We start from the raw sequence: 15,653 nt of genomic DNA, 5'->3' as shown, positions 1-15,653 counted from the left end.
AGAAGATAAAAAGGGTAAAAGATCTGTAACTCCAGACAGTAGGAGAAGAGTCTCTGAAAGCAGATTGCTATAATTTTACCTAACAGTGACTTAAAAAAAAAAAAAAAAAGGGGTAATACTATTGTTTTCAGTAAATCACATAGACATTTAATTCTGGTCAATTTGTATTCTGGCATAACTTGACACACAAAACATAGATCAATTCTTCCACAAGCACAGCTTTTCTTCACACCATTTAATACAGCAAACAACTGTTAGGAGTAAACACAGATTTTATCTGCTCAAAAGGAAACTGAGCTGAGCTGAATAGGCCTGTAACCTTTCCTGCAGGGAAGATGTTCAATTTTCAAACATGTTTATAGGGAGCTCTTCTTGTTTGTTTTCAGGAAATGCTATGTAATGAGAAATTAAATCCTTCCAGGTGACAAGGATAGTCCTGCTAAGAGATGTTTGGAGATATTTCTGTACACAACTGTATTTTAGTACAAATACTTCTCTCTGCATCAGAATGCATATGTAACCAAGTACAGACAGTGCATAAAGCTACATAAATGTGGAAGCTTGCTGTGAATTCTGTATATCAGCTACATGCACAGCAAGACAGTGCATGTGCTCTTAATGACACGGCTAAGTATGATAGATGGTTTTATAACAATGATATGTTACTGAATATTGATTTAAGTGGCTTAATTCTGAAACAAGAAAAAGGTTTTTGGCTTTTGGCATTCAGCTAAGATGAACAGAGTTTCTTCCTTATTTTAATTAAACAGTTTCAGCATTGCTGCCAACAGAGCTGGGCGCAGGAAAGTGTGACTTACCAGAACTGAACACTGAGTGGTGCTATTTGAACAAAAATGGATAGCATCGGGCCCTTAAAAGGTTCGGGATGTGCTTAAGTAACTTTTTAAGTAATAACTTTTGGGTTAAAAAACAAACAGAAAAGAGCCAAGATTCATGTGAATTGCTGTCAAAATTGCCTGACAATAACATGTAGCCCAGCTGTCCATGCAAAAAACCCGTTGTCTTTTAATCTTTTTAAGTTGTCCAGCATTGAAACCATAGAATAGCAAGCTTACAAGAAAACTGTGACAGTTGTAAAGGGATTAAATGTGTTGTGCAAGGATCTACACCATCTCTGAAGATCATTGGCTTAGCCTATCTGGAAAGTGAACAAACACACGGCATAGTCACTTAGCTTAACTTGCCATGTAGATTCCAAACAAAGATAATAACAAACCAAAACATTTACAACCAAAACATTCACCTGATGCATTCGCTCGCACTAAGCATAACAAAGAAGTTTTTTACCGTGAGCGTGGTAAAACACTGGCACAGGTTGCTCAGAGAAGCTGTGGCTGCCCCATCCCTGGAAGGGTTCAAGGCCAGGTTGGACGGGGCTTTGAGAAACCTGGTCAGGTGAAGGTGTCCCTGTCAACAGCAGGGGAGGGCTGAAACGAGATGATTCTGAGGGTCCCTTTCCATGCAAGCTACTCTATGATTCACAGTATTCACCAACAGCGCAGTGATAACGGAGTGAACTCCTTCGCGGCGTTAAGCTGATGCACCTCTTTGTCTAATATGGACTGTAAAAGGCAAGAGCCCGAGGAGGGGCACTCGACTGAGCCGAGCTGTTCTTACTACCGGGGAGAAGAGACCCAAATGTTAAGTGGTGCAACAAGAGGAAACAGCCCCAGGCTGCTCTGGTGAAGTTCAGACTGGAAACCGATACATCGAAAAGGGTTGTCAAGCGCTGGAACAAGCTGCCCAGCGCAGTGGCGGAGTCACCACCCCGGAGGCATGTAAAAGATGTGCAGATGTGGCACTTGGGGGACACGGTTTAGCGTGGACCTGACAGTGTTCGATTCACAGTGGGACGGGATGCTGTGAAACACCTTCTCCCCCTCAGGCACTCCATGATTCCCGGCCCCTCACGGCCCCTCGCCCTCGGCGCCGCTCAGGCCCCGCCCCCTGCCCCGCCCTCCCCGGGCTGGCCAATCGCAGCCCATCCCGCCCCGGGCTGGCCAATCGCAGCCCATCCCGCCCTGGGCTGGCCAATCGCGGCCCCGCCCCTCCGCCCCGGCTGGCCAATCGCGGCGCAGCGCGGTCGCCATGGCGACGCGGGACGCGGCCCGGCCCGGCCATGGCGTCCTACAGGCTCGGGGTCCGCGTGGGGAACTGGCTGGAGGAGGAATTGGCGGAGGAGGTACCGCCACCCCAGGCCTCGCCCGCCTGCTCCCCTGCTCTCTAAATCCACTTCAGACGCGAGATTTTGGGTGCCGGCTAACACGTCTGCTCCTCTCTCCTTTGCCAACAGGAGCGCCTGAGGGATTTTATCCGTAAGAGAGAACAAGGACAACTTTTAGGACAGAGATTGGCCAGACTTCAAGAGAGTGTTTTCAAGAAGGTAATTTTTAAAGAGGGTTGTGTTCATCCCCCCAAGACCCCCCATGGAATGGCATAGCTCTTATTATTGTTCTGCGTGCACTAAGAATGCTACGGAATTTATGTGCTAAAATACTTCTGATATGAGGTTCAGATAATGCTGTAAAATACTGTGTAAATTTTAATTTAGGTAGAGCTGTCAGTATCTTCTGATGGATTTGTTCACTTTGGAGACACTGTGTTGCTTATGAACCCAGACAACAAATCCTCGAAGGAGAGGGAGCCCGAAATCTCTGGTGATGTGACTCTGGCTGTTGACATGGAAGAAGCATCCCTGTACTCGGATGAACCCCTGCAGATCTCACGTGGACTTAGTGCAGTCAAGAGCGTGGACCCTATGGGTCGAAATGCTTTCTGTATTGTAAGGTCTGGTACTTTATTCTGACTTGTTTTCAGCTATTATTTTAGCTTAAGCTACCTTGTTTTGGGAAATAGGCAGCGATGTTTGCTAATATACAAAGGAATTTGAGTAAATTTAATTTATTTAAGAAGGAGTATTCAGTCATGCATTATGCTTGATTCTGTGCTGCATAATACTCTGATTAATTCCAAGGACCTCTAAATCAGCTTAGGTGTGATAACAGAATTAAGTTCACTGTATCATTTGGTAAATTCTGCAGCTGTTTTTATTATGCTCATATTCCAGTTGCAGACAAAACACGTCCAAATACCACTACTATTAATATTCACTCTCCTGCAAGCAGAAATATGTGTCATTGCTTTTGCTTTCCATGAAGTGGACGTGGTTCTGTTGTCCTAAAAACCCAGCATATTCTCTTTCTCAAATATATATTTAATTGCTGCTCTTTGTTGGACAAGAAGGAGAAGTACAGAGTCCTGCTCAATAGTCAAAGCCTCTGCCTTAGGTTAAGATATTTAACCTATTTTAGAAAGTAAACAATACAAAATATTGTTCGCAAAGCAACATCTAACTGTAGACCAAAACAGACAAAACCCCCTAAATAATAGTAAAACTGATTATTTGAATGTATCTTTTTTCCTTTTTACAATTTTAACAGTGTTGATGGAAGTGCAGTGGGTGAACCACTTAGATACGGGCAAAACTTCCTTATTGGGACAAAAGGAGGGGTTTCTGACAAAATGGTAAGGCAGTAAAATTGCAAATGGCAGTGGTAGCATATACTGATAACGTGCATTGAATCCTTATCTAAGTATAGATAGATAAAGCTGTACAGTGGTTCAACATCTTAACTTCACAGAACAGGCTCAGAATCATGCATAGATCAAGACAAGTAATACCTAATTAGAAAGTTTATGCTACTTGCCTGTGATCAGGTGTGCAGACCAAGGGGGCTGTTAGCCAGAACAACTGAATAAAGGAGATCTAAAAAAGGAAAGAAAAAGAAATCACGGTTAGACTGTGAATCATTAAAGAATTCATCAAGGAGATTTTAGGTTTTTTCACTTTGAACAACTCACTTAAGAGTTGGACTTGATGATCCTTGTGGGTCCTTCCAACTCAGAATATTCTGAATATTCAGAATATTCTGAAACTCCAAGATGAGAAGATTTCCTTTCATATGAAGATAATCTATAGCAGGAATACAAAGTCAGGCACTATTCTATCATTCCAAGGGAGCAGATTTCTATTAAATGGTAACATTCTTTCCCTCTGCAAATTAAAAGCAAATAAAGTATTACCTGTATGTATACATGCAAAATAAATCACCACAACTTTGAAAAATTTTTCCTTCTCAACAGTCACTCTGGTGAGATAAAAAATGTTTGGAGTGTAAATTCAATTTTAAGTTAGTATTCACTAATCTGCATATAGAATAACTACTTAATGAGTTTATCAGCAGCATAGAATCTATCCTATGGGTTTTGCTTGCATAATTTTAGCTGGGAAGACTGATCTGTCAGAAGCCAAGAGAAAAGATTTTTCTTCAAAAATATGTTTTAAAATTATGTATCTTGTTTCTTTGACATTAACACCATCATTAATATATATTTTTATTTACAGTTCTATCTGGCAAGTGACCACAAAACATTTCGAGAATTTGCTAAAAAATCTCGCCTTCAGAAAGTCTTTTTGACAGCTGAGCTTTCCTATTTGACTTTCTGGCAAGCTAAGGCCTTGGATCCACAGCTGCGTCTTGAATATGAGGGATGTCCAGTTCCTGTAAGAAAATAAAACTGTAGGAAACGTTATGAAAATTTAATTGAAACAGGTGGATTACTGAGAAAAAAAAATGTTATCCATTTTATTCACATATTTCCTTTACGCCAGTTCTGACCTTGACGTTTAGGAAGGGGGAGAGGGAAGGAACAATCTCTTTAATTAGGGAATCTGCTTATACAAATATTTGTTTCTGGTGTTCATTTTGAGGTTGACTTGTTCAGTTTTTCTCATCAGAAATTTTAAAAGGTTGACATTTTATCATGTGAGGGTGCAGTACTTACCTGTTTTTCAGGCCTTTTGAGACACTAGATTCCATTTCCAATGTTTGGAGATGTGATTAAATAACAGCTCCTGTAGATTAAATGTCTAATAAAATTCTCAAGGCATCTCAATAAGTGGATGATTTTCCAAATGTTTTTAACCTTTTGCAAATACAGTATTTTCCTGTACCAGATAACTGCTAGACCTCCTGAAGTGCTGGTATACAGCAGAGTATCACAAATACAACTGTTCCCCTACAGCCTTGAACTGAGACTCATTTACATGAATCAGCTCACTAATCAACAAAGTCAAAATTATCTAATTGTTAAAGACGGTCTTTATTCACAATATTTGTTTAAAAACGTTTGTCAAGTGTCTTCCCTTGTTCTTTTTTTTCCAGACAGAAACTAAAATTATTATTACTCATTGCTATACCAATCGCAACCTAGCCATTCCAAGGACCTTCTGTGTGTGGTAAGGATAACTTACAGCTGGCACAGTGTGTGCACAGTGATGTGCCAACATCAAGAATTACTCTAAGGAGCAACAGAGGTGCTTTAGGAACACACTGAGGAAATGGAGAGGAATGCAGAATGCCATTCTCCTTTCCCTTATTTTACATTTTGGCCACTGTGTTGCTGCAGACAGTTGGCTCAGTCTTAGTTGTTTGGATTTTTTTTTTGTTTCATTTTCCATTATCATATCATGCTTTTAGTTTTCTCTAGTTTCTTGGTGGTTCTCCCTTTGAGTATCTTGGGCAATGTCAGTTGTTTGGGTTACTTTTGAAGGAAAAAAAAAGATATACTAAGAAGTGTAAGGAACAAGGGAACTGAATAAAATCACACTGCTTAAAGCTCTGTATGCTTATGTCCATCTGAATCAATGTCTCTACAAATTGAAGTTAATCCAACAATTCCAGTTAATACACATGCATTAAATTAATATTGATTAAACACTGCTAAGAGTATACCAATGTTTCCCATTAACTTCTTAGCAAGACTGCAGATTTGTATAAGATTTTTGAGGATGCAAGGTCTGAAAGTTTGAGGCTAAAAAAGTTGAGTAGCCAGAGTCTTCCTCAGTCAGAGAGAAGTGGGGATGAGGGCTTAACCAGCTTGTACATATTGAGTTGGTGTATCAGGGCCTTATTCTGCTGGGGCTCCTTTTAGCTCTGAGGTGAGAAAGGTGGCATTTGCCTTGGATTTCAAGTTCCTAAATTATTCATAGGAAACAAAGTGGGTTATTGTGTTTCTTGTAAGGATCTGTTATTTGAAAGTGCATGGTGATGATTCTGAGCAAGCCAAGAGAAAAATGAGAAAATCTTGAACAATTCACAAGTAATGAAGATTTGCTGAATTTGTATATATATTAATTCTCCCTGCCTATCCCCTCTCTTTTGACTTTGCAGGTCTTATTTTGGAAGAGAATTTGAAGTAATTTGTCACAATTATCTGGACTCCCACAAAGTTGAAGAAGATCAGAACCACTGGGAGATAGTTACGGGAAATCCTGGTCCTGAAGATGGTACAATGCTTGAGAGACCCGAAGCTCTCCCAGAAGGGTACAAGAATGAATGAGTTTCATGAAAAGACAGAGAATATAAAAGCACAAGACTACAGCCAGTAGAGGTTGATGAGACTCTGATTCTTGTTTCTTTCTGTTTAGATTTTAGTTTGAGTGATGTTTGTTTTAAAAATGGAATTGAAAGTCTGCCATTAGCAATAATTGCATATAGATTTTCATTGAATTGCTGGCTCTTGGAGTATATTTAACCAATTCTTCCAAAGGCAAACCAGTGTCACAATTTTTAAAAAGGTCAGTGGACAGTTTCCAAAACACTGAAAACCAAGCACATGCAAATTTATCATGGGATATTTTGACATTTAAAGTTCATCTGAAAGAAAGCTGGTTGTTGAGCTTATTCCACCCTCCATCTAGCACAACATTGCCAATTATTAAATCACAAATGAGATTTTTTTATCTTGAAATAGTCTTCTAATTCATGGATATAAATTGAGCTTTTTATGTTTGTCCACGTATTCTAAACACTTAAATATCAAGTAACCAAGAACTTGAGCACAGTGATGCACACTAGATACTTACAAAAGCCTTTTCCATGCATCACCATGTTCCATTTGCCTCTCACCCACAGCATTTTCCAATACATGGTCATTTCTAACAAGTTTGAGAGTAAGGTAAAATTGTGAAAGAAAACTAGGCACCCACAAGTTTCATGACAGTAAATGCCAAACAGAAAATAAATATGAGATGCTGTAAGTTTATCCCAGTAAGAAAAAGATTGGAGTCTATGTTCTTACCTAATTAAACAACAGAAAATCCACATGAAATTAAACAAAAAAAAGGCCTTTGAAGGGTAAAAATTTCAGCCAAAACTCACATATTCTTAAAAAACAAAATCAACCAAGCATAAAATGCAAAGACTTGGAAAACAGATATCATTACTTCATAGATTTACCTTTCTTTATATGGAAGCTGAAAAAGCATCACAGAGAATCTTTTAATGTATGACATTCCATTATATCCATTGAGTTAAATGTATATTTATTTCATCTCTTACTGTACCACAAGAACAGGCTCTTTCTGCACAAAGGAAGTGAATACCCGAGTAAAATACTACATAGATCTCCATTCATAAAAGATTCCAAAGATCTTCAATGATTATAATAAAGTCAATTAAAACTTTCTAAGTTTTCCCAAAACAAACCCACTAAACTTTCACAAAAGAAGGGATCTTTAAGCTCTATTCCCAAATAGTCTGTTTGAAGCCCACAGGCAAGGCTTACAAAGTTCTTGCCTTTATTCAATATAAGTTAAATCAGCAGACTGCAGCATCAGCTAACTGGCACTTGGCATACAGGATCTCAGAGCAGCAGACAGCTCATGGTGCTGTGACATGCAGGTTTGCTTTAAGACGTGCACTGCAGAGGACAGCTTTTGAATCACACTCCTTGTGTGCAAAGATTTACAGATCTGTTGTAGATGGGCTGTTATACAGGAAATGATCTATTATAGATGGGCTGTTATACAGGAAATGATCTTTAGGAACCTTTTCTTTTGCTTTTCCTTTCATTTTCTGTGTAAGGATTTGTAACATGATGTGTGATGTGTTTGTAGAGGGTCTGTTAATACTTCAACATTCAGAGGTTAAAATTTGCACATTTTCACAATGGATTGACATGAGTCTACTTATATTTTGTAGATATTAAACTAGTGAAACTTAAACTGCATGAATGCACTGCAGTGTTTCTAACTTGGCCATTGTGGACTTCTGCTGGTGTTAGATGCAGCTATTTCGACTCTAAGTCTCTTTCCTCTGGGTCAAATGTAGGAAACAAGAAGAGGCTTTAAACCAAAACCATTTCTGAAACAAAGCTTCGTGTGAACTCATGCAGGAGTGAGAGCTGTGTGGGCAGAGTGCCTGGGCTGGCTGATGTTTTGGGTAGGAGTGTTTGTGTGTGCGTTTTTGTGGAAGGAAAGCAATGCAGGCTGTACAAAAACAAGTTTTGTAAAGATTTAGAGGAAAAACAAAGAGATAAACAGATACAGAAATGAGTACAAAAGCAGGTAATGTTGGAATTGGGGGCTGATTAAAAGTGGCTTGGAGACTTGTGTGTTTTCATCACTTTGTGCTTGTTGGAAAGGACTTCTTGAGCTAAAAATAAACAGGATTGAATCAATATTCCTGATTCCATTTGCACTGTTACCCCACAGATTTGTGCATATATAATAGATATTTATAATTCATCTAATTCACGATAACAAATACAGATACTTACCTGTTTCCCAATTTTTCTTTTAAAAGCCGTTTTGCTTTTTTGCACTTCTTAATATCGGCCACCCGATGGCGGCACATCTTTCTAAACAGCAGAATTATTGCTCCATCTGTGAAGCAACCTGAAACGTGTAAATCCAAGTGAGTCCCTAATACAATGCCACAGAAGGAAAACAAGTGAAAACAGACTTGAATTCTGGGCTACGGTATGTCATTAATGTTAAATCATGTTTTTGGAAAATAAAGTTAAGCACAAAGGTAGACAGAGCAACGTAGAACATTGTGAATTGGGTACAATCAACTTCTTTCAATTAATTGGAACATTAAGTAATTTGTAACCAAAGCATACTTAGAGGAAACTGGGAGCTTTTCCTTCACTTTCTATGTAAAGATATGAAACTTGATGTGTGCTGACCAATGCATATTTTTATAGGGGCACTGTTGTTGCTTACTCCAATTTACAGAAATAAAAATTATGTACATTTTCACAACAGATTGACATAATTCTGCTTTGATTCTGTTGGTATTAAACTAGGAAAAAATCAGGCTGTGTAGAGCTCAGTGTAGGGTTTGTAACTTATCCATTTGTTGATAAACACAGGATTTAATATAAAGAATTAGAGGATTGAATATTAGTGGAGAATATGAACAACCCTGCAATTTCCAGTTAGAATCACAATATTTCTCATGGATAAGGCAATGGAGACCTGAACCATACTCCAGACCTGACCACTGGGTTGCTTTTTCTTGTCCTAATACTGCATATCATGAAATATGGGCAGTGATGCTTCCCTCCTTTGCAATGCACTTTGCTTTTTGTTGGTGTATGGCACAGTCATATTAAGAAAGCTTTCAATGCTTCTTCCAAATTAGACCCAATATGGATAGCTCCACAAAGTACATTGTGGGAAGATAAAACTGGCTTTGCCTCCATTCCAGACAGTTCAAAAGCTGTTAGCATGAAGCCAATCCTGAGCTATTAGCCCTTGCTGAGGGACAGGGTGCATTAGTTCAAATTTAGTGCTGTATTACAATGGCTTTTCACAGGCCTGAGGCACAGAGAGTGCTCATATCTGCACGTTTTGCTCTGCAGTTGTGTGTTAGCAGCACGATATTGAAGTAAGGGAGAAAATTCAGAGTCAGCAAAGAAAAGGTGACTGGTTAACTCACACTTTGGTAACACTGGAAAATGAAAATCCAGTTTCAAATATGCCTTTTCAATTCCCTCTCTTTTGCATTCTTCCCCAACTTATATTTCACATCACATCACTTCTCTGCCATGTTGTCTAGCCCAAACTTACTGATTTACTGTGGTTATAAAGTGCTCTTCTAGCACTCAGCACAAGTTCTTGGGCTCACACCTAATCACATCAGTATCTTCAGAGGCTGCTTTTCTCTCAGTGATTGTCATGAAGTATTCTTTTAGCTCAGATAGCTGATAGAGGAAGAAGCCATATGCAGGATTAGTAACTGGATAAAACATCAGAGGGAAAATGGCACAGAGAACATTACAATAAAATTCCACACATCAGTGGAAGAAAATATCCAAGCACTGGAAAATTTGGTGGAGTTGGCAGGTAAGAGGGTGATTTTGATAACATCTGTGCCAAATCATCCTAAATTAATATTGCACATCTGTTGTAATTTGAGTGGGGTGGGTGTGAAATGATCTTTTAAAACCATAGCTGTTGTTTTAGAAACACTTAAGACTTCAATGTATGAAAATTAAACTAAGGAGGCCACAAAATAAAAAGAATACAGATGTGAAATGCAAAATACATTAAATACAAGTGGAAATTATGAAATCTCTGTGTCATTTTATCAGCTACACTTCCCTTCTAATTCTGTTCTGTTTTAGCCTTTGTCCCGGATCTTGCCTCCATTCTCTGCCTGACCTGCCTTATTTCCTTGCCCACACAGAGGGGCGAGCCTTGCTTTGTCAGCTCCCCCCTTCATGCTGGTTTGCCTTTGCCCTGGAAGCTGTAAAAGGGAATCTAATCCTCCACACTTGAGTCTCCTGGCAAAGAGGAGAAGTGGGAAAATCTGTCACCTTGCTGGATGTGTGCTGTTTCAGCAGCCATAAGGGTATCACCCACAGGATTTGCATGATAAATAAGCATTAAGAGGGACGACTTGGCATAAAGACATAGGGAGAGCCCTCCACTTTGGGGTTTTTGGGGGTTTTTTTGGTTGACACTGTGTGTAGAGTGTATGTAGTGAAACAATTGACACTTTTCTTCCTTTTATTTTTCCCACTGCTGGGCTTGTACAAGGCAGCATCTTTCACTCAACAGAAGAGAATCGTCAATATGGTGCTAGAAAGTATTATTACCACAGAGGCACTTTCTCTGGAGAAGTTTCTACGTGTTCTGGCAAGGAGGATTCAAAGTACAGCACAATAGGCACAAACATTTAAAAATGTCTGATGACATTAATACCCAAATTCAGTGGTGAAATTAATTCATACACATGAATCTCTAAGTTTATATGAGAAGCTCAGAGAGCTCATTTCCCAACATCTGTTAAATGCTGCTTCATACAATACGTCAAAACAAAACTAAACAGACCATCCAGTTAGAGGGCAGCTAGAATATATGTTTCTATAATGCTGGTCTTGTTTTAATTATAACCTCCTTGGGGCAGGGACCATATCTTCATCTTCATTGTTTTTTTCCGAGCACGTAGAACTACAGCAGAAAAGCTCAGTAAGTAATAGCATAAAGCTGTTATTAAAAGTGTTTGTAAGATGACAAAAAACTGAAGTAAACCTGGTGCAAATAGCCAGAGATATGGGCATATGAAATCTACACATAAAGCAATGCCAAACAGTAAACTCTTAGTGTGGGGTATGAAGATTCAGCTGGCCAAGTAATTCTGACATTAATAGGAGTTGCTAGGAGAAGATCCCACAAACCACAGTGCTGTCCTTGTGGGTCTGACAAACCCACAGAGGGGAGTAAGAATTATCCATGGTAGTATTTATTTTTATACATATATTTAGTTTTTTAATTATATGGCATACTAGTCAAAAATACCTAACCAACCCTTAGCACAAGTCCCATTCGCAAAAGAGACACCAGTCCTGAGAAACTGAAGATCTGCTGCTTCAGTTTGTTCATGTTAATACTGTCAGGAATGATGTTGTACATACCTTTGGAGATCTTAATCTAAGAGATAATTTTCAAAAATCATATTTAGATGTTTCTGAAAACATTACCTGTGCGATTTATAAAGATATTAAATCCCTAAGCAAAATGAAAGCAAGAAACTAGTGAATAAACAAAGCACTGAAGTTTGAACTACCTTTGCTTTATATTCAAACATCTTAAAACTCCTAAAATGCTGATTACTGTGGATTATTGTTTTAGGGTCACTAAAAGATCAAACACAGAGTTTTTAGAAATCCATGTCAGACAGAATTTTCTGTCCTTCCTCCCTGGTTTCCTACCACTCTTCTTCCTCGGGCTTTCTGCTTCTTCTACATCCTGAAGAAACAACTGAGCAGTTGTTTGGGGAAAAGTTTAAGGTTCATCAGCTTTTCCGGTCTTTTTGCTGACAATTTTGGCAGCATCATTATAGCCAGAACACCCAAGATGTATTATAGTCTCAAAAATAACCAGAGAATTCAACTCTGCCATGAAAATAAACACATACAGAGAAATATAAATGGATTGCTGCTATATACACATACACACATTGGGAACTTTAATGCTGACACACAAATCACATCCAGTTCAGCATATGCAGGAGAACAATCTTTCCTCATGTAAGAGTATTAACTGGTTTCTTTTTAAATTACCTGAAGTAATTAGTTCTTTCAGTGTAATCTGTAGTGGTCAGGGACTTATTCAGGTCTGGTTATAAATGGCTCCACAGCATCACATGGTGATCCAGAATAACACTCTAGCTATACTTACTGCTCCACCATCCACCCTTTTTCTTATCTGTCTTCATTCCCCTTTCTGCTTTCTGCACGTCCTCAAATCCAGCTGACCTCGGGTTCTAGTCACAAGTCTTACAGAGAAACTAGAAATTTGCTTAAAGATGGCCCAGCTTATGAGCTGTGCTCTTAGCTGCTCCTAAGCCGGTCAAGGTGATAATTCTCTCCAGAGCATATTGAGTGGAGGACCTAGATAACTTTGTGGTCAATAATTCATAATTACAACAAAAGCAACTTTTAACCTTGTTGGCGTAAGTTTTATGATAAATTCCTAATTTATTTTACTGTGTTTTGTGAATTCGCTGCCAAAATGGCAGTTGAATTTTACTTTTAAGGCTTTCTTATTGAAACACCAGCTTTGGATCTAACCAGGAATTCTGCCAGAAGTCACCCTATTGTAAGAAATATTTATGACCAATAAAACATTTTTTGTTCTTGAATCAAACTAACTTGCATTAATAATTTAAGCAGGTTGCTGTGGTATTAGCTGAATGCATTTTGGGAGTCCCAAGCAGGCAGAGTTGAGATCATCAGCATTCAAGCTCTTAGACAGAACAGGCAGCTTGAAAGGCAACTAAAGAGTGCCCCCTGCTTTGTTGTCTTGGGAGGGGAAGCCAATCAGGATAAAAGGGAAGGGCTGAGTATGAAACTGCAAATCTCAGAGACTTAGGGCAGTTAACTCTAGCCTGGCAAGCCCTTGAAGAAAGCAGTCAGCCATGGTAATCACCTAGACAAACACCATGGGACGAGGCAGCCACCCACAGCTGCACAGCAGTACAAATTAAATCATCCCTACTGTGCAGTAGAATGTCTAATAGATCATAATTACAAAGATGGGGTCTGGGCTAATTTCTTACATCGGTGGTAAATTGCTGTAGCTCAGGTAAGGAGCATTAGTAAACTTTGTCTTTTGTTTTCATGGCAACACTGGAGCTCAGTGATCATGGTAGACGTAAAAAACAGACCACTCAAGCCAAAAATCCCCTCTGTTTGAGATTTGTATCTCTGGTCACTGTTCCAAAGGAAGACAAACCTGTTTCCATTTCCCTGTCTAACACAGGGAATGGCATTCTGCTCTGCACTCCCTCATGCGTGTACCATGCGCCCTCTCCCCTCATTCACTGTATCTGTGCATCACTATCCCTACTGGGCATAGCTCTTTCATAAAGGTAGTAAGAAGTAGATTGTGGATGTTTATTAGGTGCTAATGAGAAAAACAAAAAAAACATTACAAAGCAAATATTTTCATTGTTCTTAAATATGTTGGCATTCCAAAGTTTTCCATAAAATTTGTCTGCATATGCTTGCTCTCAAATGGCACCAAATTCCACAGGTTGAATGAATCAAATTAATAATTTTGATTAAGTTATCAGTTTATCCAGACACAAGTTCCCTGGCTCTCATGTCTTTCTCCACATTCCTTTTTCAGAAACAAATTACAGTTTGTTTAAAAGGAGTGCACGTAGCTATCTCAATAATTACATGACCTTTGTATGGCATCACATGTATGACCTTTGATACAACATAGCTTATTGCTCCCATTGCTTATTGAAAATTTCAGTGCTTCCAGAAGTACTTGAAATTCAACATTTTTATCTGTCCTTTGCTAATTAATATCTAACTATAAATCAGCTGATTGTGCCATGCTGGGCGGTTACGGAATTTTGTTGGTAAGTGCCAACTGATTTTAAACAGTGCCACGGTTTGGGACTACTGAATGGTTTCCTCTGAACACTGGGCTTCATACAGCATTCAGAAACACCAACACAAATTCCTGCTTCCTATGAAATTAGCTTAACAAGGATTTGGGGAGTAACCATTTGCACTCTATGGTTGATGTGTGCAACCTTTTCATCCAAGCAATTATTTCTGAGAACAGAACGTTCATTCATCACGGAAAGAATTGAGGCAAAGTCAATTTATACCACACATTTGGCCTGACACATGACACAACCATTTGCTGTTTGGTTTTAGAAGTTAAGCATTACATATAATCCAAAAAGTGATGAAGGTTTTTTGGTCAGCCCATGTAACCTATAACAATCTTATATTTTCAGCAATAATATCAGGTTGTTGTTATAAAGAAAGATGTCAGAATTGGTATAAATGCACAATAGTAATTTTTCAAATATATTTGAAGGTATTCTACAAAAGAGAACTTATTATTGTGCCAGGGTAGGTCAGCAATTTTTGCCAATGAGCAGTGTGATTAAGTGAGAACAGTCCTCCTGTGTAACTGTCATGAGGAGAGTATTTGTCACCTGGAATTCTGTGTGCTTCAACATAACAGCATGCTTGGCTATGGTAAGTTTCCTGAGGGTGGGACAATGAAGTTGAAACTGAAATGATAAGCAACGAAAGGAGTTCTTAAAGAGTTCAGAAAATACATCCATGAAACCAAATTTACAGAGACAGAGAAGAACACAAACTAAAGCCCTTCAAAATATATTTAAACTTGCAGAACTACCTCTCCCTGGGGAGAATCCAATATGATATTAAGTTTCTGCAGGTGAACCTAGGTTATTCTCCCCACAGAAATAAACAGTGATCATTACAATTTAGGAGACAAATATAGCCACAGTTATATTCTTCAATAAAAGTCTGTAAAGTTTTGTGTTGATACATTTCTCCCTTGCTCATTGAAGTTAAAAAGTTTCCTTGAAAGAGCATTTTAGAGATCAAAGAGAATTCACCTTTGCCACAGTTAAAACCAGTTTGTCTCATACAGTTCCTGTTACTGCAAAAAATATACTAGCATGATAAGCCACTGGTTATGGAATAAAAAGTGTATTGGGTTTGAGTCTCACATTTCATTAAGCTATGTAACATTTGCTTGTTGAGTACAATCAGGACAACACACAGTAACTTACAATTAATAGCTTCACTTAGGTAGTGAAAACAAACCATTATTGAGGTGAATTCCTTTCACCTGATCTTGCCAATTACTACATTGCATTCTTCCAGTCCAGAACATTAATGCAAAATATGAATGACCAAGCAGGCTTTTGGAAAAAGTGCTAAACAGAAACGTAGCTCCCAAAATTGATCATGAGAGTACTAAATGCTGAGATGAG

The 15,653-nt window shown here is 38.7% G+C and overlaps 1 protein-coding gene across 2 annotated transcripts; it reads left to right on the top strand.

The window, feature by feature from the left end:
* The first annotated feature begins 2,127 nt into the window (after window positions 1-2,127).
* On the top strand, window positions 2,128-9,132 carry CFAP161 (cilia and flagella associated protein 161). Of its 2 annotated transcripts, XM_010391275.4 has the most exons (7): window positions 2,128-2,203; window positions 2,315-2,404; window positions 2,573-2,808; window positions 3,462-3,546; window positions 4,427-4,585; window positions 5,247-5,320; window positions 6,255-9,132. In XM_010391275.4, exons 1-7 carry the CDS (start codon window positions 2,141-2,143, stop codon window positions 6,421-6,423), a joined length of 876 nt encoding a protein of 291 aa, XP_010389577.3. In that variant the 5' UTR covers window positions 2,128-2,140; the 3' UTR covers window positions 6,424-9,132. The 2 variants fall into 2 exon arrangements, with proteins under 2 accessions (XP_010389577.3, XP_039413944.1); XM_039558010.1 differs by lacking the exon at window positions 5,247-5,320 and having other exon boundaries at window positions 6,255-6,380.
* The last annotated feature ends 6,521 nt before the right edge of the window (window positions 9,133-15,653 follow it).

This window comes from Corvus cornix, chromosome 10 (genome assembly GCF_000738735.6).
Source record: "Corvus cornix cornix isolate S_Up_H32 chromosome 10, ASM73873v5, whole genome shotgun sequence".
In the NCBI taxonomy this organism is placed as follows: domain Eukaryota; kingdom Metazoa; phylum Chordata; class Aves; order Passeriformes; family Corvidae; genus Corvus; species Corvus cornix.
The sequence above is the reverse complement of the archived record's forward strand: the minus strand, read 5'-3'. Positions and strand labels throughout refer to the sequence as shown.